This window comes from Falco cherrug, chromosome 3, assembly GCF_023634085.1.
Source record: "Falco cherrug isolate bFalChe1 chromosome 3, bFalChe1.pri, whole genome shotgun sequence".
In the NCBI taxonomy this organism is placed as follows: domain Eukaryota; kingdom Metazoa; phylum Chordata; class Aves; order Falconiformes; family Falconidae; genus Falco; species Falco cherrug.
The window spans coordinates 118,193,998-118,219,564 of NC_073699.1; the positions used below are offsets into that span (position 1 = coordinate 118,193,998).

General features: G+C 51.0%; 1 protein-coding gene across 1 annotated transcript in view; it reads right to left on the reverse strand.

Moving 5' to 3' along the window:
• Positions 1-3,903: 3,903 nt before the first annotated feature.
• CSMD2 (CUB and Sushi multiple domains 2) overlaps positions 3,904-25,567 on the reverse strand; it is a 161,582-nt gene continuing 139,918 nt past the window's right edge. The window contains 14 exon segments of the mRNA XM_055704884.1: positions 3,904-6,704; positions 7,216-7,392; positions 7,951-8,089; positions 9,134-9,221; positions 9,959-10,071; positions 10,623-10,784; positions 11,362-11,427; positions 11,986-12,165; positions 14,097-14,208; positions 16,035-16,108; positions 19,167-19,340; positions 20,493-20,666; positions 21,894-22,073; positions 22,899-23,075. Coding sequence (XP_055560859.1) covers positions 7,233-7,392; positions 7,951-8,089; positions 9,134-9,221; positions 9,959-10,071; positions 10,623-10,784; positions 11,362-11,427; positions 11,986-12,165; positions 14,097-14,208; positions 16,035-16,108; positions 19,167-19,340; positions 20,493-20,666; positions 21,894-22,073; positions 22,899-23,075 — 1,799 coding nt within the window. The 3' untranslated portion in view covers positions 3,904-6,704; positions 7,216-7,232.

Here is a 25,567-nt window from a genome sequence, read left to right on the forward strand (position 1 = left end):
GGCCAGCCTCAGCCCCGACGTCTGGTACACGAAGCCCACCCCCAGCCCTCCAGCGCCTGCTCCTCACTGCCAGCTGATTTACCGCTGCAGTTCATTATTCCAGAATTTCATTACTCACCTCACTTGCTATCTTCCTTCCTCCAGTCACATTTCCAGGTGCTCTGCCGAGCGCTGTGCAGTCATTCACCCCGCGGCACTGCCGGGGAGGCCCCCTCCTTCCTCCTGGCACATCGGCGTGGGGCGAGGAAGAAGAGCCCTGCCCTGCTCCTTGCCCTGATGCTCGTGCAGAGGGATGCTGACGGGGATGCAGGCATGCAGTGACACATCTACGGACCCCCAGAACCAGCGGCACCCATCAATAAAATAAATACATACCACCACGGCCCCCCCGCGCGGAGCAAGGCTGGAGGCTGAACTACACAGGGGGCAGAGTGGCTGCTTTATCTAATTGAAACAATTAGTGCAATATTTTCTTTCTTCAGTCTAAGTTCTGCCAAGAAGCAAAGGGAGTCGGAGCTGTGGGTGGATCGTATGTATGGGACACCCCGAAGAGTTAATCACTCATTTACAAAACGCTGCTATAAATTGCTGTTAATTAGCTCTGTAAATGCTTATTGTGCTGGTTAAATTAGTACCTGCTGGAAGGGGTTAGATGTGCCAATGTGGTTTAAGTGTTATTTATTTCTCAGGGGACTGTCTGCAGAGGGCTGGGGCGCCCTGGGAGATGGGAAGGCTTCACAGCCCCCTCCCGCTGGGACATTTGTTTTTCCAAGCAACTTTGTGTTCTGTCGTTTCCTTCGTGACTGGCTGTATCAGGGGTTACACATGACACCGCTGGGCATCGAGGCAGTGACATCCACGCCGTGCCTAGTGTTACGGGACCCAGGGCTAAGCAGCCCCACGGTCCCTGTCTGCAGGCAGAGGATGCTGGCGAGAGCCCAAGAGGATGCGCCTTTAAGAAGGACCCTAAATCCCTTTGCAGAAGACCCCAGTGGCAACACGATGCTCGGAAACTGAAGAACTATCATCTCTGCCAGTAGCACTGAACACCCAAAAGCCACGAGCGGTGCCTGCAGCCGGGTCCAGCCTCTCCCCACGGCACCTCTGTGAACTACAAGCAGAAAGGACCGACAATAACCTACTGGCAAAGCCCTGCAGAGCTCCAAGAGGTTGTAACCATCTTTCCTTCGTCAGCGTCCTTATCGATCCAACAGGAACGCTACCACTGCCCCCAAATCCAAAGCAACACACATCTCGGGCTCGTTGTGCCATGAATGAGTCACACCAAAGTCCAGCAGAGCCTGACACGGGGCACAGCCTGTGGAAAGCTCCCGGAAAAAAACTCGGCTCCATCCCACCGCCTTCCCTGCTGACCTTATTACAAAGTAAACCAGCCGAGGCCAGCTGAGAAGGGAATGAGACCAAAAAAGATAAAGTGTCTGTGATCTGGAAGAGACAAATAAAAGGCAACGTGAAAGCCACAGAGAGAGCATCAAACTCGCACCAGCGCAGCCGGCGTGGGCAGAGCAGAAGCAGTAGCAGGACATCAAAGACCATGCAACGCCCTTTTTTTTTAAACAAATTTTGTCAATAAGTGCTGAGACACAAGCTAATTGCAGTCAGTCATCAGCAAGGGGAAGAGAGGAGGCTTTCAGCAGAGAATGTAACCTCATTAAAGCAAATTGGGGCATCCTGGACTAGGAACACCCTAGAGTGCAGGGCTTTGATGGAGCGCAAGAAGAGGGTGGGGGTGTCTGCAGACCCTGTTATCCCACCTCCCACTGCACAGAACGGTTCCCGTTATCCCACCTCCCACTGCACAGAATGGTCCCCAATATCCTGCTGCACACAGCTCCACGCTGGGCACAGTTTTTCTGCCTCCCTTGACAGAGCTGACTAGGCCTGATAAAAACTTGCTGGAAAAGCAAAATAATCAATTCTGCATATAGAGAGGAATTAGCTCCGCACTCTGGGAGGGGGCAGCGACAAGTAGTTATTTCCTGGCCCACGTAGACTCGGGCTGGAGCAAGGATGCTGCTGGCCCTGCCCTGGCAGCTGGGGAGGTACCACCGCCCGCACGGACCAGGCGGAGCAGCGGGAATGTCTCACGGGGCAGCCGCCGTAACTCAACAAGCAGCTTTTTAACGCGGTCCCAAGGACGCCCGACTGCGCCACTCTGGCAGGGGCATGGAGCTCTTTCTTGCAGGCTGATTGCCACAGCAATTAAATGACTAATTTGTTGTCTGGCTGCACCTTTCTCTAGAGCTTGAAGAGATTAAAGTTTTGCCCTGTTGCAGATGTCTCATTTTACAGCCTTGGCTTTTAAGCTTCCAAATATTTTATTTCGAGTTCCAGCCAGAGATGGGGAGAAGGAACGGGCACCGGGGCACACGGTTGTCACCCATTGGTGTCACTCTAAGCAGCATCATCCCACCTTCCTGACCTCGGGAAGCACAGAGCCACCAGGAGCCCTTGGCACGCTGGGCATGGAGCTGTGGAGGGATGTCCATGGGATGCTTTAGGCTCCCTTCTGACTATCACCAGAAGCCGATGCTTTTTATTTGGGCTGCAGCAAGGTGACCCCTACCCTAGGCTGCTGACAACGATGTTATACTTGAGCCAACGTTGCATCAGCAAAACCACCGGTGTGGGGCCCCTACAACGAGGCTTAATACAGGTCAGAGCAAAAACATGTCGACAAACTCCACTGAGGAATCTAGAAAATGTGCCTATTTGTCACTGAAAAATGCAGCAATCTCAGATACTCTCAGAAAGTGTGACAAGAGACATGTAACAACATATTCGATGTCCCTTTCCAACTAGAAAATTCTCTGCCAAATTAATTTCCCACTTAAAAAGCAACGTGAATTCAGCCCCAAACCTGGATCAAGAGAGCCATTACCGGCAGCTGGTCTCACTTTGGGCAGTTGTGCCCTTTTTCGGTAGCAATGCTGAGCAATAAAGCAGAATTTCAAAGGTTTTGTTTGTGTCTTTGAAGCTCTAGTGGAAGTACCTGTTTTCAAGGGGGCTCTGCTCATCTGCTGTGACAGAGGATCCCTGAGCTCCCCAGCAGCCCAAGCATCATTCCCAGCTGGAGGGGTGGGACCACAGCTGGAATAACGTCACATCCCATTAGCGCAGAGCAAGTGGGAAGACAGGAGGGCACCGCAAGGGCCAGCAGCCAGATGTTGGCTTGGTTTAGTCCCTGTGGGTGAGCTTGCTGCCGGCCACGCAGCACAGACCGCATCCCGGTGGTCCGCCCCCGGGTGGGGGCTGCCTTCCCAGGGCACCACGTGGGGTGGGCATCCTGGGGCGGGAGGGCAAAGTGTGGCGATGGGGAAAGGGGTTTGCTCTTGCCCGAGTCCTCCATCATTTACCTGTGCCTTCCTGAGAGCCGGGACGTGCAGCTGAGCATCTGTGGAGCGAGGGTCAGCCCGGGGGGTGCAGGCTTGTCCCTGCGCGTGTGTGCGTGCAGGGCGGCATCCAGGGCATCCTAGGAGAAACCTCTGGCAGCTCACGAAAAAGGCACCAGGAAATGTAAGAAAAGCAATGCAAAAATTTATATTTTATTTTAAGTCAAAAATTTAAAATAGCTTTCAAATTCGGTAAAGTATGCCTGAACACAATGAAAAGCCTCATATACAGAGACAGATAAATTAAATTGTATATACTGCAGACAAGCCAAGTGTATGTATAGATTACATATTTACACTTTTATGTAAACCATATTTATACATTTTATTACATTTACAAAAAAAAGCTGATCTTCCACTACTGTTTACTACAATAATGAAAAAACATTTACATTGTGTTTTTTAACTGTACAAACTTTTGATTCATAAAAATATATCTCTGTACAAAAGAGGGATTTTTTCTTTTTTTTTCTTTTTTCTGGTTTTTTTTTTCCTTTTTTTTTTTTCTTTTTTTTTTTTTTTTTTTTTTTTTTGACATAATGCAAGTCCTCTGGGCACAAGAATGGAGAATGTCATGTATCGGGTCCCAGCCAGCTTGCAAAAAAATGGGACAACACCCCCTCCACTTCTTTTGTTGCTTGGGCAACAGCAGAAAATGGTACTTAATGGGTTGAAAGCAGCAAGTCTTGTTTCAGTAGAGCCCCCCCCTTCTCCCTGCCTTGGGTGTTCAAACCCCTCGGGTTCATTTTACCCACCTTGATACAAGTTTCTCCTGGCCATCCCACGGGATGAGCGGGATTCAGCAAGGTCTGAAAGCAACCGCGGGCTCTGCGTGCCTGTGTGTGCATCCCTGCGCCTCCTCGCTGCGTGCCCAGGGCTCGGCACTGGTCGCAGCTGGGAGAGGTTTTTCTTGAGCTCAGTGATAGGAGCCTGGGAAGATTCAAGTCCTGCTGTTGCGGGATGGTGCTGGATGTTTGGGATTTGGGTACTGGAAGAGGAGCCGGGACACTGCCGCTGTTGGCACTAGCGCAGCAGCTACAGCAGAACGGTTCAGCGTCATCCTTCGGGATGCGCTCGGCGAGGGAGCCTGACCCCTCGGCTGTGTTATGGGGGATGGACGACGGCCAGGAGGACGGGCTGTGGGTCTGGCCAAGGGTGCGAGCTGCAGCATAATTTAGGTTGGAAGGGACCTCGGGGCAAGATGCGGGCCAGGAGAGCAGCGCTGGAGCTGGGAACTAGCTGCCTACTTGCAAGCCAAGGAGCCAGGGAGGTATCTGGGTCTCATTACACCGGTGTAAAGGGGAGGAAGCTCCCTGCGCCTTCACCGCAGCCGCTCAACTGATGGAGGGGAGACATGCCTCGGCCCCAGACCCCACCGCAGCCTGGCTGGGGTCTCCTCACCTACCCTTCAGCTTGCTCTGGGGTACATCTCCTGCAGGCTGGAGGTGCCCAGAGCGGAGCAGGCACTGCTGCCAGCCTGCCTACCCCAAGGCATTTAGTCCCATAACCAGCTGGAAGGTGAACCCACCCACCCACCTGTATTTGGCATGAGCTGGGGTCACACCTTGCTGCAGCACATGGGCCGGCACTGGCCCTGAGCCACCTGCGTGCCCACGGCCACCGGGCAGCGCCGCACCAGCTCCCGTCCGTGCCGGAGCAGGTCCCATCCATGCTGGAGCAGGGCTCCAGCTCACCCATGCGCTTGCACCCACCTCTCAGGAATAAATCGGAGCACCTTTGCGTGCTTTGGAGAGCAGAGATGGCATTTTTTGGCAGGCTGGCTGTTCAGCCATTAGGCTGTAGGACGCTGCTTACCCTAAGAGCACTGAATAAGAGACAGAAGTAAAAAAAATAATATATATTTATATACAGACACACGCGCACACACACGGAGTAAAAGGATAAACAAAACAGAAAAAAACCCCAAAACTACCCTGTGGTTTGCATTAGGCAAAACCTCAGCTGACATTAGGTAGGGGGAAAGCCAGCGTTTGGATGCAAGCACGGATGTAAACGCCACCCCATTTGTTTTAATCCCATTTTCCCTTCGAGCTTTCTGCGAGGAGCAGCTGCTTCGCCGACACGCACGTCAGCGGGATTTCACCCGACCGGCAGCCGGTGCGATGGCACTGTTGCGTTCCTCGACTCCAGCCTGGCCTAAGAAACGGTGACTCAAACCAAACAGACTAAACCCCGAATCAACAAAAGCAGCTCTCCTCTTTATTAGAGGAGGACAGTGTCATCACAAAAGCATCGTTCTCTTCTAAGGGAGGAAAAATGTCAAGCCGTCTTATCTGCTCTCCTGAAAGCCAAGGCAACCTTTCTGCCTCTGGGAAATAAAGGGAACAGCTTTGGATAGAAATTAAAACTCTTATTGCATTGCCATTTGGAGGATCAATATGGAAAGGGCAAAGGCTTTTGAACGCAACTGGGGGAAACCAGTATTTGTTAAGAGTTCTTTTTAAAGGGGTTTTTGTCCCTTTGTGTCCGTCAGCAATTTCCTGTTGAGGGTGTCTGGACACAGCTAAAACTGGCAGCTGCTGGGAGAGGGCTGGGGCTGGGGGGACATCTCCCTACCAGCCCCGAGAGCTGCCTGAAACGAACACGGGGCAGAAAGAACCCAGCAAAAATGCCCAAAGGATACTTAAATAGGGGGAAGAGGAGAAAAGCTTGCGCAATTCTGCTTTTCTCACTGAAAAGGTCCCATGTGAAAACTCTTCCTCTGCAAAAGCCCTGGCTTAGAAAAAAACAACAAAGAAATAACCCACGAAACCGAATAAGGACAAAGCAAGTACTCATCCTGTCCCGTACCGGTATCTTCCATAAACCCCAACCAGCACCTTGTGTGGTGCAACCTGCTTTTACCTCTCTGTTGTCCGAGCTCTTCCCAAAGCAGGGGGAAGCTGGTGGGACCCCGCACACCCCAACTGCTCCCTCCAGGAACACACCACCAAGAGCAGGTTGTCAAAGCCTGCCCATTGCCTCGCCTCCCCGGCCCTCCACTTCCCCAGGTCCTCCTGCTGGGCTGAGCCCCACTGGCAGGGTGGGAGAGACGAGCTGTGCCGGAGCGGACCTTTGGTTGGCTTCGTTATCCACGGCAGGGTGGAGAGGACGGGTGAGGACGACGAGAGGACACCCCTGCGGTCTCTCAGGAGTTAACGCAAAGTCCAACGAGGTGTAGCAGCTTCTCCACAGCCTCAACGAAGTTGGGAGGAGGGAGATGGGGAGGGAATGGATGGAGACTAGTGAAATGAAACACAATCATCCACTAGACACCGACCCCGGAGGAATCTGGGACAATGGGAAAGGAGGGGCGAGAGAAAAGCAAACAGCTTGTTAATATACACGGAAACGCTGGGAAAGTCTGCTAATGGCTTTGTCGTCTCAAACTGGGAACGTTCCCGTCTAGAAGTGCTCTACCCACAGGATACTTTCATGACACTTGTTCTTTCTCTGTGCCTGTGCAGTAAAAGTCTTAACCCCTTTGCTTTATCCTCTGAGGGTGCAAAACACCCTGTCTGGAGTCACACCAAAGACTCCTTCCTTCACCTGCTGACTGCCCCCACCACAGGGCTCTTGGGATTTGCTTTGTCACCGGTCCCCAGGAGGCCATGCCCCGACTGGCAGCAAGCACCTGAGACTGAGGGATGCTGGTTTGGGTCTTGCCCTGGGCAGAGACGATCTCCTGGACCACCCTGGGTGCTCCTTTGAACCACCACTTCCATACAGCATTTACAAAGTCCCAACCAGGAGGAAAGGGGGGGCAGCATCCCACTCTCGCGTCCCCTTTCTGCCCACTCACCGCGGAGGGGCCGGGTGCTATACGGCTGTGCACACCGTGCTGACTGTGAACTCCGTCTCGTTGGCCATGATGTCCGTGGGCTGCAGGTTTCGGTCGTACATCGGATTTTCAAACGTCGCTCGGACGTTGGTGTTCTCGTGGCCCGCATAGCCATTGAATGGGACTTTGGGTCTTCTCCTGCGGGGTGTCGGAGAGAAAATCCAGCCAGGTCAGAGCTACTCCTGCGGCAGGCAGCTGTACAGCCCTGGCAAGAAGTCAGTGGGAGGGGAAGAGCTGCTTTTGAAGAGGGTGAACAGCAATAAGGCAGAAGGGTCCTACAGAAAAATCGTGCTATAGATCCGCAGCAGCGGCAGCTCCCCGGGCTTTGCTCCCTCTGCCGAGCCGCCAGCCTGCACAACACTTTGCAGGGCAGCAACATTTCCACAGCCATACATTGATCAGGAGAAATCACTAACTTACAACATATGCAAAGCCAGCCTGAACGCTGAAATATTAAATTTACTTTGCCTTATCCTACTTAATGTTGCCACAAATCTTATTAATGGTCATAAAAGCCCTCAACGCTCGCTTCTCCTAACACCCTCGCCCCGCCATGCATGCTCGCTCCATTATTTTTTCACCTTCTGAATTAAATGAGAAATCAGATCTAGGGGGGATTGCTTTTAAGTGAAGCTCAAATATTTCTGCCAGCCCCCTGACTTTGTTTCAGCTACTCGCCTCATGCCTGCAACCTACCTGTGTTTGTAGAGATAAAGCACAAACCCTGCAATAATCAGGGCTATGAAAGGCACAAGAATGGCAGCTGCCACAGAACTGCTGTTTGATGCAAAATGGTGTCCTATTGATTCTGGATCATTTTCCATCATGCTGACGTCTGAAACACAGCAGAAGTAAACACATTTCAAAACAACGCTGTGGGAAAGTGGGGTTTGCTTGAGTTACAGGTTATATCCTCATCAACGGAATAAGATGGTTAGAAGTGTTGCTGTAAAAGGTAATCAAAAGCTGCTGAGCTGCAAGAAGAATTGTTTGGAGATCTAGCCTAGCTTAGACATCATCATTTATTTAGCACTGCAATTAAAGAGAGTTGTAAATAGATTTATCTTACCACAGTGCTCAAACTTGGATGCTTAAAGTCAAGCTTTAAGGGAGACTTTCAAAGGCTGCAATAAGGAGCATCTAATTCTCCATAAAGGTGATAAAGAGTCCAGGGTCAGATTCCAAAAATCCTAAGAGACTGAAGAGCTCAAGCCACATTAAGAGATGTTTAGGAGCTTAGAACGTGGGTGGTTTAAGCTCTCAAGTGTCTCTGTGATTTCCCAAAGTGAGAGGGAGGCCACTTTTTGTGGTAGCAATGGGACTTGGGCTTTTAGGTCAGACATCTGGCAACGCGGAGGAAAAAAGTTTCCAGCTGCTATTTGTGGCTCCGAAGCCTTTGCCTTAACAGCAAACCATGCATTTAAATGCCTCGCTTTGTTCCCAAATGCAAAATCCTGTTGTTGTGTTCTTCGCCTCCCACAAACCTTACACTGAGGGTGGGTTTCGCCCCCATTGCCAGAATATTCTGTGTTCAATGTGTTTGGTATTTCAGCACAAGGCAGGGCAGAGCTGTGCGTCCATCCCGCATGGGGAGGAACGGGGGTGAGGAAGGAGTGGGATGCAGGATGGAAGTGCCCCCATGAGGGCACTTCACCCCAGGGGTTGGTTTTGGGGTTCCCAGCTCTCACAAACGCTGTGTGGAGAGCAGCTGGGAAGGGTTAGCTTAAACCCGACGGTTTAAAACCAGCTATAAAGATCTGGCCCAGCAGGCTGAAAATTACAAGCCAGAGGGACAGGAGAAACGTTCCCTGTTTGAAAACCTCCCCTACCACCCAAATCCAGCTTGCAAGGGGAAAAGTGGCAACCAGAGGAGGTTTACCAAGTCTCTGAAGGCCAAACTGCCCGAAGCCTTTGCCACGCACAAAGCCCTGGTACACAAACGTGCCGCTTGAAGACTCTGACGAGACCTGTGATGACAGGAGAGCACACATCAACAGATTTGTCCAAATTTGTCCTGGGATTTGAGCACCCATCTTATCACAGCCTCTTCCAGGGCCATGCCGGATTCATCTGATTCAATTCCCCAGAAAATCACGATGTTTTCTAACTGTTCAATGACTTTTTAAGATTCTCACGTCTCAAAGGAAGGAAAAAAAGAAACATTGGCAATAAACTATAGAACACACTGCTGATTCAACAGGGATGGTGAGGGCTCTGGGCTACAGCTGGCCATGGGTCAATCAGACCCAAGTTTCTTCTAAGCTCCAGTAGATCTCTCAGGGCATGGGAAGTTACCAGACACAGAAACTGAGCTGAGAAGTTGATTCCATAAGGGAAGATAAGCTCTTCTAGCTCCGTGTTTAACAGACATCAAATGTTAAAATGGAAGTAATGATGTTGGTTTCTCCTTTAGTGTTATCTGGAAAACTTACAGGCTTCAAACCAGAGGGCAATAAAAAACCAAAACCCCATACAGCTGCAAGGGAGCATGGAAGAGCTGACTGCCGTGTAACGTTATCTCATGTGCTGGAAGAGTGCCCTGTGTCTCCTTCCAGCAAGCAGGTCACTGGAGGATAGCAACCTCATCTTGCCACCAGCTACGGGAGTTATCCCCTCAGCTTCAGCAAGAGAAAAGCCAGGGTTGTGACAGCAATGAGAGGAGTGGTGTGGGTACGCTTTGTGTACGAGGTGCCCCAGCACTTACGTGTCCATCTAGAGCCCATTTATCATTTTTGAACTTGTTGACAAAGATCTCCACCGGCCCCGTTATTTGATAAACCTGGAGAAGCAGGTGCACGTCTTCCTTCTTGTAAATGCCTGAAAAATAAGTGGCTTTTAATCTTTTGATCACAATGACTCTGAGTTTGAAGTAATTAAATTCCTACCTGAGAGAGGAGAGAAGTCACCACATCACCTTAGAGCGAACAACTTCTCCCAACCCCATCAGTGGGATGCACGGGGAAACACACCATGGGCGCACAATCCCCACCCCCCCCCCGCCCCAGATGTTAAAGGCATCTTGCTCATGGGAAAAGACCTGACTGGTAACACCGAGGTGACGCTGCTGGATCAGTAACACCCTGGTGCTCCAGGGAGGGCAGGGACAAGGAGCACTCACATCATTTAATATTGTTTTATCTTAAACTACAAGCCCACCACCCCCGACGATGGGCTGGGCTGAGCTACCTTTCGGGTAGAGTCCGAGCAAACTCAGGCACATGATTTTGTTTGTCTTGGTCCAATCAAAGACCAGAGACTTTAATCAGAGCATCAACATCACTCATGGAGCAGAGCACGCAGCCCCTTGCTCTGCGGTACCGCACAGGATGAGTGTAAATCCCTACAAACGAGCACGCTGTCTCCCTTACCAGACACCTGGAGCTCCACGCCACTGTGGTCTATCAAAGTGGCGTTGACTTTACTGGTGGTGGGGTCAAAGCTAGTGACAGACAGCATCGCAGGCTGCTTTTTCCCCATGTATTCGTAGGAGCCTTTCCAAAGGGAATTCCTTGCAAACACATCAGCAGGCACTAGAAACCACAGCAATTTGGGAAGCATTGAAAAACAAGAGCATTGCCGTTTATTTTCATTTTTTTTAGAAATCAAAATAGAGCACATTCCATTCTTTCTTTGAATTCACAAATACGTATTTAAATATCTCCAATCCCACCCACCCTCTGTGTTACCATCACTGAGTACAAAGCCAAGGAGAACAAACAAGCTGATGACTTTAATTTTGTTGTTTTGACAAAAAATGCCACCAAAGTTTTAAAAACAAACCAACCCTGAAAACAATTACTTAGGAAAAGCTACCAAACCCTTTTTTTTTTTTTTTTAAAAAAAAAGCTCTGATGTAACACATCCCAGAGGGCTTGCATCTCTGGAGTGCCCTGAGGTGGGTGCTGGTACCCAGCTCCCTTAGGGCTCCCACCCATCTCCAGTGGAGCATGAAGAGGATGGTGCACGTGGGCTGCGTTCAGCACGTGGTGCTGCAAGGAACAGCCGGGTTTCTGGCTGCCCTGGGGAAGAGATGGGAGGAGATGGACCTAGTAAGGTCCAGGTCTGGTCCTAACGCATCCCACAGAAGAGCGAGCGCTGTGACGGTACCTGACACCTTGGCGAGCGGCGGGTCCCGCGCGGTGCCGACCGGCCTCCCGCTGGGGCGGACATCAGCTGGAAGAGAGGGGCAAACATCAGCCCGTCAGTATTGCCGTGCCTGACGCTGTTGAGACACTTGTGCTGGTGCGAGTAGAGAACAGCCTTCGGCTGGCATCGCTCACACGGGTGACGTGGCTGCGCATCCCTGCGTGTGGGGGCTTGGGACAGGTTCCTGCCCAGCCCATGGCAAACAGCACGAAGCTTCATTTTGCTGTCCTCCCCTGCCAGCTGCTCCAAACCACAGCGTCCAGAGAAGCTACCAGCTCTGTTTCAAGAACAGACCATCCCGTGTTCCTGATCTAAGCCTCTCAGGTGGCTAAACGGTGGATGGCGTAAAGAAAAATCTTGTGCAGATGCTTCCGGATCCAAACCATCAGGCAGACCCCACCCTAGCTATCACAGCCCCTGGAGGACCCCACAGGACCCTGTGAGCCCCACAGCCAGGCAGCCACACGGTTCCTGGTGTACTGGTGCAGCTCCAGGAGCAGCACTGGCTCTCCGGGGCTGCAACGCTCCCCTCCACGGAGGTGCAGGCAAAGGCGAAACCCGCGGCGCATTGCTCAGAGCTTTTACCGAGGCAAATGGGGGGTTTCCCCGTCCAGCTGCCGTCTGCTTTGCAGGTTCGATGCTCAGATCCTCCGGTGAGATAGTACCCGTTCTGGCAGGAATAGATCAAGGTGTAGCCCAGAGATGGCAAATCCAGGGCTCCGATGTTGGCGTGGGAGGGGGTCTCTGGCTGCTTACAGTGGTGAGCTGAAAAGCACAAGGAAACAGATATGAGAGACACCATCCAGTTGTACACCGAATGGCAGAAAAGTGATGCCATGATGTCAGCAGGGACAGAAATCTCTTAGAAGAGCTTTTTTCAGCAAAAGCTTTCTTCGCTCACTGAGGGAGACTATGTCACGCCTAGATTTTCCCCAGCTGGATGAATTAATGAGACTGCTTCCCGTGCTTCGCTGGCTAGATCACTCTGTCTGGCTAAAGCTCTCAGGGGATCCTTTGCTCGGCCCCAGCTTCCATCAACTGAAAATCAGGCTCTGCCATCCCTAGCTTTTAAGGGAAAAAAGCCAAAGCCAGATGATGCTGAAGACACCTTCTTCCTTTGCACTCCAGCACCAGAACCATGTCCCAGGCTTCTTTGTGGACTGAAAATTGACTGGGTCTTGATGTCCTGCAAAGGCAGTTAAGCCAGTGATTCCAGTGAGTGCACTGCAGTGCTGGTTTTGTATAATCTCTCTTCCCAGGACCACTGTCCTCCCAGTAACTTGCACCTACCTGTCCATCGGATCACTCGGTAAGTCCTCAGAAGCGTGTGAGTCATAAAAGCCTAAAATTACTCAATAACTTTCAGGATTTGGCCACAGAAATGGAAGCTGAGCTTGTCCAGCTCCCTGCCACCAGAGCCCGCACCGCTCTACGAGGTCCTGCTGTAAATGTGTCACCGCTTCCCTTGAGAAGTTACGACACAAAATGAATAAATCACCGAGCTGGGACGCTCCCTCTCACCCACACTGTAAATTTGCCCTTTCTGTGGCTCTCCAACTGCTCATGAATGAAAACAAATCCTCAGCAGCCTTCAGGAGGTATAATCTTCATCCTCATTTTACAGAGGATGAGATGCAAAACGCAGGAAGCTGAGAGACCGACCCCAACTCACATGGTCTGGGACCCCCGGCCATGAGCCCCCAGCCCCATGGGGTCGTGGCAGCTCAGCTCTCATTAGCTGGAACCGCATCCAGCTCCGTGCCGCGGACAGAGGCGGCTTTACACAGAACCTACAGCCTAGTGGTACCCACGTCTGCGCCAATTTTTCCTTTACCACGGTTACAACAGGAGATAAACAACTCAGCACTCCTGGCCACCACGGGGAAGCCAAAACCATCTTGTATTTCCATGCACCAGGAGCAAAACCCCACACAGAGCCACAGCGGCATCCCTGCAGCCTTCCCGTCCGGCAGAGAGCCTGGGCACCCAGGGATGCACTGCCAGCACCCAGAGCAGCAGGGATGGGCAGCTCCATCCAGAGCACCCCCCCCCACACCTCCCCTGATGCTATGTGTAAGAGCTTTTAAGGCAGGTGCCCTGGTCGGGCTGCTCGCAGAACAAGCACCTACAGGGTTTGTTAGCCGAAAAACCTCACAAGGGAGAGGAAAAAGCTTTTTAATACTTATGATACAGAGGTCATGGTGGATATTACCACTCAAATACATTAAACTGAGCTCCTTCTGGTGTAGCAAGGAAAAGATGATAGACAGCTTAAAAGAAAGAGCAAAATGTTTTTAGAGATGAGGAGAAACACTGCTCTGCCGGAGAGCCCTTCTGGCTAAATGTTAAACATCGGTCCCTGGAGTGCGAGCTCACGTTGCCGCCATCAAATGCGGTTTTGGAAGCACAAAACAAAGTCTCACCTGAAACTGTGTCTCTGAGGAAGGGACAAGTGAAAAAAAAAATCATCTGAAATCAGGAGCGGCTGCTGATGTAGTCATGTCAGGAAAGAAGGAATTGTGTGATCTCCCTTTTCTTCAAGAATATGTATGATCAGAGCCCCACACACCCCCACCTCCCCAAATTACCAGCTCTTCAGAGCTGGCACAGTGAAGCACAGTGACAAAACAAGGCGACAAGTTGAAGCTTGGGCAAAGGCACCGGTTTCCTTTGTCAAAACCTCTCCCGAGACTTACGGACACAATCCGGCTGCACGCCGCTCCACGTCAGGTTGGGCAGGCAGGTCCTGGTAGTGGAGCCCTGCAGCAGGTACCCCTTCTGGCACTTGAAAAAGATGATGCTTCCCACCTGTTTATTAAAGAAAATGTATTTTGAATTAAGAAATTTAAAGTGCTGAAGCTGCCAACTGGCAGAACCAGGCCTTGGCCCTTGTATAGCCCTAATCCAAGGCTGGTTTAAAACTTAGTCAAGCTAATCAGCGGGAGACTAAAGAAACAATAGATGATCAATTGGTGTACGCAAGTGCTCTCCGTTTTTATAAAAATTAATATAGATGAATATCCAAAGACTAAGCGTGCTTGAAGGATTGTGTGAGTTAAAGCAGGCAGAAAGAAGACTACGATCCGAGGAGGAGCCTGGAACCCAGGCGGAGCCTGGAACCGAATAGATGGATCAACTGGGACAGAGTCAGGTGATGGATTCACAGAACTGACGAGACTAAAGGAAACTTCTAAAAACTTCAGACATCAGCTAATGATTTGATAAGGGTATATAAGCTGCGATGCATCCCTTTGCTCTTTGCCCCTCAATTCTGAGCTGTGATTAAAGCAAGCCCAGTGGTACCCACAGCTGCGTGAATTTTTCCTTTAACACTGTTACCACAGGAGATAAAACGCTGAACTTCCCAGTGCAATGGGATTCACCCATACTTTTAATACCAAAAATCCCATCATTTTCCATCTTCTATACGCTGGAGAGGGCAGTCACCTGCTTTCTGCCCTCACTGCCCTGGTGTTGAGAAAGCTCTCGGAGCCCCTGGGAAGCTGCAGCCCGTAGCTGTGCAGGGGGTTGCTGCTTTTAGTGATAGAGGCGAGGCTGCTTTGTCTTTAAAATACAACCAAAGCCAGCATCAAACACAGGTGCTGTCAGAATGGGCTGAGATTTTTGCCAAAAGGGATATTCAGTATAACCAGCATCAACAAATGTCCTGCAGCCCCGTTACAATTGCCAATTCGGATTGTGAACAGCAAAGAGGATCACAAAACCCAAACCTGACTTTTCGACATTTTTGCGGCATGCTTTTTGCAGACTATCCGCATTTTTTGCAATTGATTTCCACCAAATTACCATTATTTCATCCCACAATGGAGCTCGTGCCCCGTTATCCCAACTGGATTTGCTTTAAAACCAAAATATCCTGGAATAAAATTGCCAAGCAAAGCTTTGAACACCCTCCCCATCCTCCCTAGCAAGGCTGTACTGTGCGGGCCACCTCCTGGCTGTCCCTGCGGCCGGGCTGTACCCCATGGGTGCTCCCGGGGACCCCCAGGGTACCACATCCAGAGGCAGCATAGCCCCGCAGCACTCTGCTCCAGCCACCACCTTGTCCCCTGCAGCGTGCGGCTCTCAGGCTGACCTACAGTGTCTCAGCATTCATTAAAAACTAGAATGAATACGCTAAACCCCAGGATTAAGATAGCTAATTAGCAGCAAACCCAAAAGAGCCACTCTGGCAGGAGTGGCTGCGTGGAATCCACTATCCTAGCCCCGTCGCAGCAGGGAACGGGCATCCACTGGGACGGCAGCGGAGGCTGGAGATGGAGCACCCCGGGGAATTCCTTCGGGTTTTTTCCTCCTCTCCTTTCCACTGATTTCATACTGTATGGAAGGTGCGATTATGAAAACCACCTACAGAATTTGGTCTGAAAATTAATGGAAACGATGCCTCCCGTGTGAATACTAATTACACTAATAACTATTAATTAGCACTGTAATTAATATCATAAATAATGCGTTGCTGGTTAATCCCATACAAACGCACTCTGAGGTCTAATGCAGCACGCCAGGATGTCCTGCTCACGGGAGGACACGTTCATCCCCATTACAATCAGACACGGAATAATCCCAGCAAGTACCGGGGGGCAGCCGAGGGGACCCTGCTGCCGTGACAGTACCTGGTAGCCCTGGGAGTTGTTCTGCATCCCAAAAAGAGGCACACCGGGGTCTGCGCACGTCGTGAGGCTGGGGTCTTAAAAGAAAAGAACAGAGACGGTGTTTTAAAGGAGCGGTTGTGGAAGCCCCGTCAGAGCTCTGCCTTCCCTGCTCTCCGCACAGAAAGACCGTGCTGTGCCTTTGCAACGAGACAGAAATATTCTGCTACAGAAGGAATACATAGCAACAAGGAAAAACACACGGATTTTTTTGTTTCTTAAATCCCTGACTGTTGCAACGTATACTAACCAGAGGCACTCTATCAGCCACGAGCAAATGCGAGAACATAAATCTTACGTCAGGGCCAGCTCCCTTCCCTTCCCCTGTTGTAGACGTGATGAGCGAAGCACCCGGCTCACCAGTGCTGTGCCCTCGGCTTCCACTGGCCACCCCTGCACCGAGGGCCACTGTCACACCAGTCTCTTCTGTGCCCTGAGCCAGCGCCTCTGCCCTTGTGGGCTCTGCTCAGCCGTCACTCGCACGCTCACCCTGGAACCTCACTGTTTCGTGGTGATAGGCGGGGGCTGGAAATTTTAATGCATCTCAGATACATAATCTCTCTTTACATCTTGTTCGGTCTCAATCCATCTAGATGAACGCACACAGTTCAGTAGGAATGATCTGCTGCTACCCTTGTAGCATCTATCACGACTTTTTCCCAGCGTGTCGGCAGTGGCAGGGCACTGGCGGAATTAAGGCAGAGATGCACCACTTTAATATCAGCATCCCAAACGGAGCAAAGGCAACATGCAGCTCCTGTCTCAAGGGCAGTTCAGCAGCAGCAGGTTCCCTGCTCCTTGGGAGCACTGCATTGAGTGAAGGCGCAGTGTTGGCCACAGGGGTGCTCAGGTACCCGGCCAGGGTAGCTACGTCACCGGGGAGCTGGAGCATCGCAGGATTTCAGTGCAATGAGATGAGAGCCTGCTCTGGACTCCCAGCCTTCTTTCTTCAACTTGCTCAACATCATTAGGAGAAGCATAAACAGCACAGCAAATCCCTCTCTGCACTTCCCTGACATACCCCAACGAACAGCATTGTGCAAGTCAAGAAATAGCCACGAAAAGCCTCCACAACCCAGCACAGTGGGACAGAGGTGGCCTGTCACTACAGCCTGCAGCTACAGGGCCATGGAGCACAACTTCTGTACCTAATGGCATGGCTGTTTATGCCTTTCTTCCTTTCGATCTGACTAATCGGTCTCTTCACGCTGAAACATTATTGCACTCGTTGGTGTCGTCCCCAGGTCCTCAGAGCGGCGGTAACTAAACAAGGGATACAAAACGTGGCCCATTTGGGGCTGCAGCGCACGAGCTAATTCATTTTCCGTCGTTCGGTTCTGCTGAGCTTTCGTCATTTATCACTGATGCAGTTTCCACGGGAGCCTGCAGATAAATCAGTGTCTAAAATAAATAAATAAAGAGCCCCATCACTGGATGAGGTAGCAGGTGATGGACGGCAGCGCCTCGGTCTCCTGGCTCCATCTGGGGGGTCTGTGGCACTGGCAATCTAAGGAATCTCAGAAATGGGTGAAATCCCAATAAATACAGTACTTTGGGTTCGGCTGCTTGTGTCAGAAACTGGCGTTCTGGGTTAAGGTTTTGTAGACACACAAGTCTTCTCCCTTCTCGTGGTTTGTTTTGGGCAGGCAAATTCTAAGCACGTTTCAGCAGCAGCGTGAAGAGCTGCATTTGCTGGGTTCGATCACGGATGGCCCTGGAGGGCTGGGTGCCACACATGTCTGATAGGAAGGATCCTGGACAAGGATTTGCAAGAAAGTGCTGAAGCATTTAAAGCCGAAATTTCCAACAGTAGGCAGGTGCTCCCAACTCTCCATACGCAAGAAAGCTCCTGGTGAAATCAAGAGGAAACTTGGAGGTTCAAGCCACGAGTCATTTTGCGTTACTAGAACTGGTGAGGCATTTCAGATGTAGCTGGAATAACTGAAAATTGTGGAAAACAGCCCAGGATCTGTCTCTGCCCCCGATGCCCTCATAAGGTGATGATGGTGGTGTTCAGGCAGTTATGGTAACAGCACACAGCCCCTGCAGTTTATCACCACGGGAGCCCCAGAGTTCGAGAACGTAGCCGGAGTTTTAAAGAGGTGAAGAATACTGTGACTAATTATGATTACACACCTCCCAGAGGTTTCAAAGGGTTCTGGAAGCCCCAGAAAATGGGCACCTGAAGAACAGGCGGGTATTTGAGCCTGAATCCCAACACCGCAGCTAGGCAAAGCGATCTATAGGATTTTGCTCTCTGTATACAGCACTTCCACACTTCCAGGAGTTGCTCTTCTGGATGTAATTCAAAGGCAGCAGAGAACATAAGGGCTCTCCTGTGCACCCTTTAGGCAGCACTCTGGTTTGCTGCAGTTTCTGTGAGCAGCAGAGCTAAAAGCCCACGGCTGCTCTCTGCAGTCAAATTGCATTTTCAGGCCCATCACTGATGACGACACTGTGCCCCTCCACGGAGCAGCGTGTTGGGCTGGAGGTCCCCGAGGAAGGAAGCCTGGAAGCAGCACAGAGCCCGAAGCCCAGCACTGTGCCAAGACGATGATGCGATGTTGGCAGGGATGCAGCAGCCTTAGCACGGCACAGGGCACAAGTGCTGTGGTCCCCAGCCCCAGAGGTAACGTGGGCAGCACCAGCCTTTGGGACATCTGGGTGGTGCAACCCCCCGCAGGCGCCTCCATCCCCCTCCCCAGCCCTCAATCCTTATGGCCCAGGTTGTAAATATTAACCTGGAAGTTCTGCAGAGGAATTTTCCTTCGGGCCCACCAGCAGCCCAAGCACAGTGCTGAGGAGCAGTAACGGGGGGATGGGGATAGCCCTCCTTGGGCGCACCATGCATTGACCACCATCAGGGGCAGGAATGATGGGGCCAGGCAGCAAAGAGCAAGAGAAGAAGATGGGTTGCTTACCATCAGCTAGTCCGTACAAACCCAAAGCACGATCCCTATATATTCTGATTTGCAGGGCAGCAAAGCGCTCGTTTCTACCAACCCGGGAAAGAAAGCCAGCTTTGCTACCAACGGAAAAGCCAGGTGACCGCTCAAAGCTCTTCGCCCGTAGGTGCAAGACGGAGTCTCCCCTTACCTATGCAGCTGGGCTGGGTCCCGCTCCACGTCCCATCGGACTGGCAGAACCTCCGGGCCGATCCCACCAGCACGAGCGGGGCTAAGCAGGAGAAGGAGACGGAGGAACGGTAGGTGAAGCCTCTGTCCTCCCTCCTGCCTTGAGCGGGTATCCCCGGGTCACCGCAGAACACGGCTGCAACAGGCGGAGAGACAAGTGGATTGCGATGAACCTCCTCAAGAGCAAGCCATGTTAATAAGCTAAAGATGGGTCTATTAATGGCCCAAACCTTACCACTCCCTGCCATCAAACTCTGTGATTGACTAGGGAATTAGCAGTGGTAGAAGGCGTTGCTGGCTACTTTCCTTGTAATTCTCTCTTTTTGTCAATTGCCGTTAATTAACTTCCACCTTCTCCCCCATCTTTTCTTTTTTTCTTTTTTTTTTTTTCCCCCTAACAGCATGCTTAGCTTTAAAATGTATCTCTAATTGCACGATGTCAAATTGCTATATGGTCACACAGAAAGCCCGCTAATTATACAAGATCCAGGGAAAGGTGCAAAGAACACGGTGAGGGCTTTGTATGATTTAATATGAAAATGGCTATTGTGCAGCTGCCAGCCATCCAGCCTAGAAAAGAAACTCAAATCTGCCTTTATCATTATGAGACTTTTAACTAATTTTTTTTGCATTAGCTATTGTATCAGGCACACAGGTTTTCACCCAGCCAAAGTTCTGCCTTCACAAAATATCCCTAACTCCTCCTGCAGCACCACAGTGCCCTTGGCCAAAGGTTTTTTTCCTACAGCCTTTGGCAGTTTCAAGAGCCCTGACTGCAGAGGCTTGAATCCCTGGGGATACACACGGAGGAAGAGCCTGTTTTAAAGACGCTTGTGGACAGGAACATGCAAGATCTTCAGACGTGCCCACACACCTTCATTACAGGAGGTGGAGTGACTGCCTGCATCCCCGTGGCCACTACTACAACCAAGACCCCCAGCCATGTGGCTGCTGCCGGAGGTGGGGAGCGCGTTCAGGCTTTTGGCTGCAGGCACGCTAAGCATCGTCATCTTTCCTCCTGCCATGCAAAACTCCCACTGCCTTCAGCTAATGCAAGCCCTCCCTTGGGCTCAGGGGTAGGAAGCACAGCAACCAGATATTTAACTTCCCACAGACTGAGAATGGTCCAGCCGTACCCCTGGGATGCTGTCAGGCAAGGCAGAGTTAGCACTAACATCAACGGCACGGAGACCAGAGATGCTGGAGAGAGGGAGCACTGAACAACTGGGTTTTAAGCAGACTCCTCCACCCCATTCATGCATGAACACATGGATGGCTGCCTACTCACGAAAGCACTGGGGAATTTCCCCGCTCCAAGTCCCATTGCCCTCGCAGGTCAGCACGGCAGGCAGGGAGAGCTGGTACCCCTCCAGGCAGGCATAGCTCACGCTGGACCCCCAGCTGAAGTCCGAGCCCACAACTTTCCCGTTGGGGATGGCTTGCGGGGATTTACAGATGATAGCTGAACGAGAAACAAAAGCATGCTCAAGTTCTCTCAACTCTTCAGCATAGTTATTTCCATTAACAAGCAAATTCGTGTCGGATCAAAGTCGTGTTCTGCTCTTGAAGAGCATCTCCTGGGACTGGGCTAGCAGGGGGCTGTGCAAACCTTCCCAGCTGTGCCTGCAGCTGTAAACCCCAACATTTTACTTTGAAGTTTGGAGTTAACCACATCCCAAGTCTCAAAGTGAGATTTCTGAGTCAGTGTTCGTTTCCCACGGAAGGTAAGAACCCACCCTGACTGAGTGTGAAAACTCACCTGAAATTCCCTCAAAGATTCAAACATTCTGGACAACCTAGCTGAGTTTCAGCTTAGCAGTTGAATCAACAACCAGTCTGTATTTCATCCACTCTAGGGTGTTTCAATATGACATTTTTGCAGTGCTTTGCTTTTCAGCTCAGGGGAGCACTGGGAAAGATGCTAAGCTCATGCAAATCAGCCCGGCCTCCAAACGAGACTCTGGCCACATTCTCTATTATTCCTGCAACATTAGCTCAGTTGAGAGAACAAAAGGAGTGTGAGAATTGCTCTTTATAGCCTCAGAAGCAACTGAAGTGTATTTGGAAGTTTCTGTGTGGTCTGTATTTATATCAGAATCATGACAGCTAAATTTTCCAGACTGCTGAAGAAGTACACAGATGCTGATACAAGCCTTATCTACACTTGGTGGGTGAGTAAAACACTCGCAGAAGAGATCCAGCCTGTCCTGCAACTGCTCTATTATTTCCTTTTCCTATCTCCTAACTACAGAGGCAATCTTAGAACGGAGAAATAATGAAAGGAGTTGGAAGAAACATTTTTCAGACTTCTAGATGGTGCCAAAAAGTGCATGCTTGCAAAACATAATATTTAATTCGAGTTTGATCTGAGTTTTTGCGAAGAGTAAGTTGCTTCACTCTTTGTGCTTCATTTTTAATTCTCTACTACGGGGATAACAGCAATTGTCTCCCTCCCAGGCTTATTGTGATGATATACAAGCCTGAAGACAGCAAGGTGTTCATGCTACATTGCTAAAATTGTGGAAGTGCCTGTGTTTACAGGGGACAGACTGAACGACAGGACTGAGACACCCCCCCCCCCTCCCCCCCCGGGGAGGCTCGTTGCTGCCTATTACATTGCCACAAATTACAAAAAAGTTTGTGGCCTGCAAAACGTGTATCCTCCAATATTTACAGCAACCAGTCTTACCCTTGCAGGCGGGTTTGGTGCCATTCCAGGTTCGGTCTTTCGTGCAGGTTAGAGAAGATGCCCTGTCTGACTCCATCATGTAGCCAGGCGTGCACTGGAACACCACTGTTCGATTGTAGGTGAAATCACTGCCCAGCCTAATGCCGTTGGCTGGCACACCGGGGTCACCGCAGTTGATCACTGCCAACAGAAAACAAACAAACAAAAAATAATAATGAAGCGTTTCTGGCTGACCATCCCTTGTCTCACACTTCTGGATCTGCAAGAACCAGCAACCTGATGGTCCTGAGTGTTTTTCAACACAGGAAAACTAACGGTGGAGAAGGAGCATCTGCAGCACAGAGGCTTGGGAGAGCTACGGAGCAGGCTGGGCTCCGGCACGTGGAGAAAACTTTGTTTCTACGCAGCAGAGCGAGCAGCAATCTTAACGATACATTAAGACCTTGCAAGAAGTATTAACACACATTAAACTTTAAAGAAAACCTGGGTCAGATCTGGGCTAGGTGGAAGCCAGTGTGCCCACGGCACCCCCTCCTCGCTTTACCCTAGTTATGGTCTCTTCTGCAGGACCACAGTGGCCTCATCCCCGTTCCTGGCACCTGCGGGTGGGAGCCGTAAGGAAACGCGGCGCATCCACCGAGGGGCTCCTGCAGAGGGGCTCTGCCCACCACATCCCGCTGCCGGCACGCTCGCCTGCAGAAGCAGCCCCGGAGAGCCCCTGCGGGCTGGCTGACATCTACTTATGAAATTATCACCGAGCTCCCTTCATCCAACTGGAAAAAACAAACTCCAAACAAGAGTTTTCCATTAGGTCCTTGCGGGGATTGCAGGCTGAGCGGCTGACGCTGCCACAAGGCGGTTGAGCCGAGTTTCTCCGCACAGCGCAGCGTGTGTGTGTGTGCGTGCGCACATCTACAGCGAGCCTCCAACACGCCCTGACAACCCGTCCCCAGAGCCTGGCAGCATCCTTCAACTCATCTTCCAGGAATCCAGCCCTGCGCTCACCTGTACACTCCGGACTGGTCCCAGTCCAGGTCCCGTTCACTGTGCAGTGCCTGCTCAGCACTCCTGTGGAGTAATAGCCTTCCCGACACTGGTATATGATGGAACTGGAGAAAATCAAGCCGTCGTTAAATATAACCCTCGCGTTGCTGGGGGTTCCTGGATTTCCACAGGATATAACTAGAAAGTAAAATGACATAGTTAAAATATAAAAACCCACCACCAGCACCACAACACAAACAACATCCCCCCAGAAAACCAGACCAAACCCAAGGGTTTCGTCCTGCAACCGACTGTTCTCAATAAAGAGAAGATTTGCTGCAAAGCCCCTGGATCAGCTCAGACAGAACAGGCTGTTCCGTGGGAAATCAGCTGCATCGATCCAACAGGATCCCAAGCACCACTCCCCGGCTGGGAGCAAGGGCTCTGCTTTGCCAGGCACCGCGTCCCAAGGCTGTGGGGCAGCGGCCCTGGCAGGTGATTGAGAAAAACCTCCGTCTCTGCAGGCAGTCTGTGCTCGACACAGCAGATCCCCCTTCCCCTCTGGGCAGACGCCCAGCCTGCCAGCATCCCCCTCCCGCTGCTCCTCCAGGCTGAAGGAAGAACTCCTCTCTGGTTTTTGCAGGACCTTATCCCAGCTCTCAATCTCCCAGCTGGTCCTACAGCTTAACAAAGCAGACTGTGCCCACCACCTTCCAGGAATTTGGAAGCCCAGACCTGAGCTTTGCTTCCCTTTGGGAAGCCAACAACTTTGCAGAACAAAAAGGAACAAAAGCAGCAAGGGAGCCCGCTGCTCTCCCGCTCCGGCATTGCTCACTGCCCAGCTATATCCAATTATGCTCTCAGAGGAAGGAGAATATTGTGGGAATACAATTACAGGTTTGTCAGTGCCCAAGTTTTATGTCTGAAGTACCTCAGCACCACGGCAATAAAAAGGCGTCAGAGCGAACAGTGGCGCACGAAGCCCTGTCATGACCAAATAAGCACCTGCAATAATTGCAGCCAGCCCTCATTTACCCTGAAAATTACAGGACACAAAAGAAAATCACATGAATTAAGGAAAAGCTTACACCACAAATCCCAGCTCTTTGACAAGGAAATTCCTTGCTCCCACCTCTTCCCTGCATCGTGCCACAACCTCTGCAAGAGCATCAGTGGGTGCATACACAAGGTGACCCGCTCCTGCCCTGGGACCCCAGAAACGCAACTCCAGCTCCCAGCACCAGCCACCAGCGCAAGGAGAGAAGTCTTCCTCTGCCTTGTTGCTTAGTTTGCTGACAGCCTGTTAACAAAGGAGCTTGTTGGAGGCATATCTGTTTGACAGGAGGAAACTAATAACCATTCCGGACTGCGTGCACAGAAACTCTGCATGGCACTAAACTCAGCTGAGGTGCGCTCTCGTTACCGATTTCTCATGCAGCCAACGTCTCTGTGATACACGGTGTCATTTCCAAGAGATGCTGGGATAAAAGTCAGATCCTATCATCTCAGAAAAAGCTCGAAACTACTATTTCACTGCCTGCCCATACATCAGCTGTTCTCTCCTGCCCAACCTCCTCCACCTACGCACGTGGCCAAACACACACAGATGACCCAAAAATATTATTTTTGTGACTGCAAGGCGACTCATGGAAACGGTTTAATCGCAGCGTGCATCAGCTGTGACCCGTATAGGCTAGATATAAAGGAAGCTGTAAATGTAAGAATGAAAAGTTTGAACTTTTGAAATAGTAATTTAAATACAAATAGGATCTAATCATGCAAGTGAGCAGTAAGCGGGTAAATAATTCCCTTTAGCTTCAGTGAGAGGTGTAAAATGAATTAGGCCCCAGAAGAAAACTCGGCTTTGGCTCTGGTTTTTGAACAGAGTATAAATCCTGAAAAGCCCAGAATCCCCATAGTCATACCCACTCGCATCTCCCTTAAGAATCTCAAACCCAATCGCCTTTAAACCAAAGTCAAAATTCAAGACAATAACCTGAAAAGCAGCTGCATCAGATGGAAATTTCTTCAGAGTTGCTGCTTCTTTACCTGGGAAATGTTTCAAGGGATGATGCTCAGCTGAAATGGCCGATACGACCAGAAGGGTCTGACTCTCCGCCGCAGCAAGGAGTGCGAGGGGTGCCGAGAGCCAGCTCACCCCGCGCCTCCCACCCAGGACTGGGGTTCTCCCACGTTGCAGAAGATACAACCGACGAACCCAGGATCCAGACCCTTCACCCCGCCACCAGCACACGGCTCCCTGTTTGTGCCAAAGACCCAAGCACCCCGACTCCCAGCCCACTCTGGCGGCCACCAGCACGGACCCTGCCAGGGTGCTGAGCACTGCGGGGCAACCCTGCAAGGCCAAAGCCCGCCACTGCTCCTGCAGCATCCCAAACATCCCTGGGATGCACAGGCTGTTTCGGAACTCCCCACTTCGGGGGTTCTGGGTTTGTTGCTTTATCAAAGAAGATTTTGTTCCTACGGTGATTTTTATGAAGTCCTTTTTGAGCCATCAACTCCATTCCCACCGAGTACCTGCACATCTCCAAAGCCCACCCGCAGCACAAGGTTTTCCAAGCAGCGGGATGGGGTGAGCTCAGCATGGCAGGCTCCAAGCTCCTCGCGAAGTATAACACGAGACGGCACAGCAAGGACCGAGGACTTAAAAATGTGCTTCTGAGCCTTCC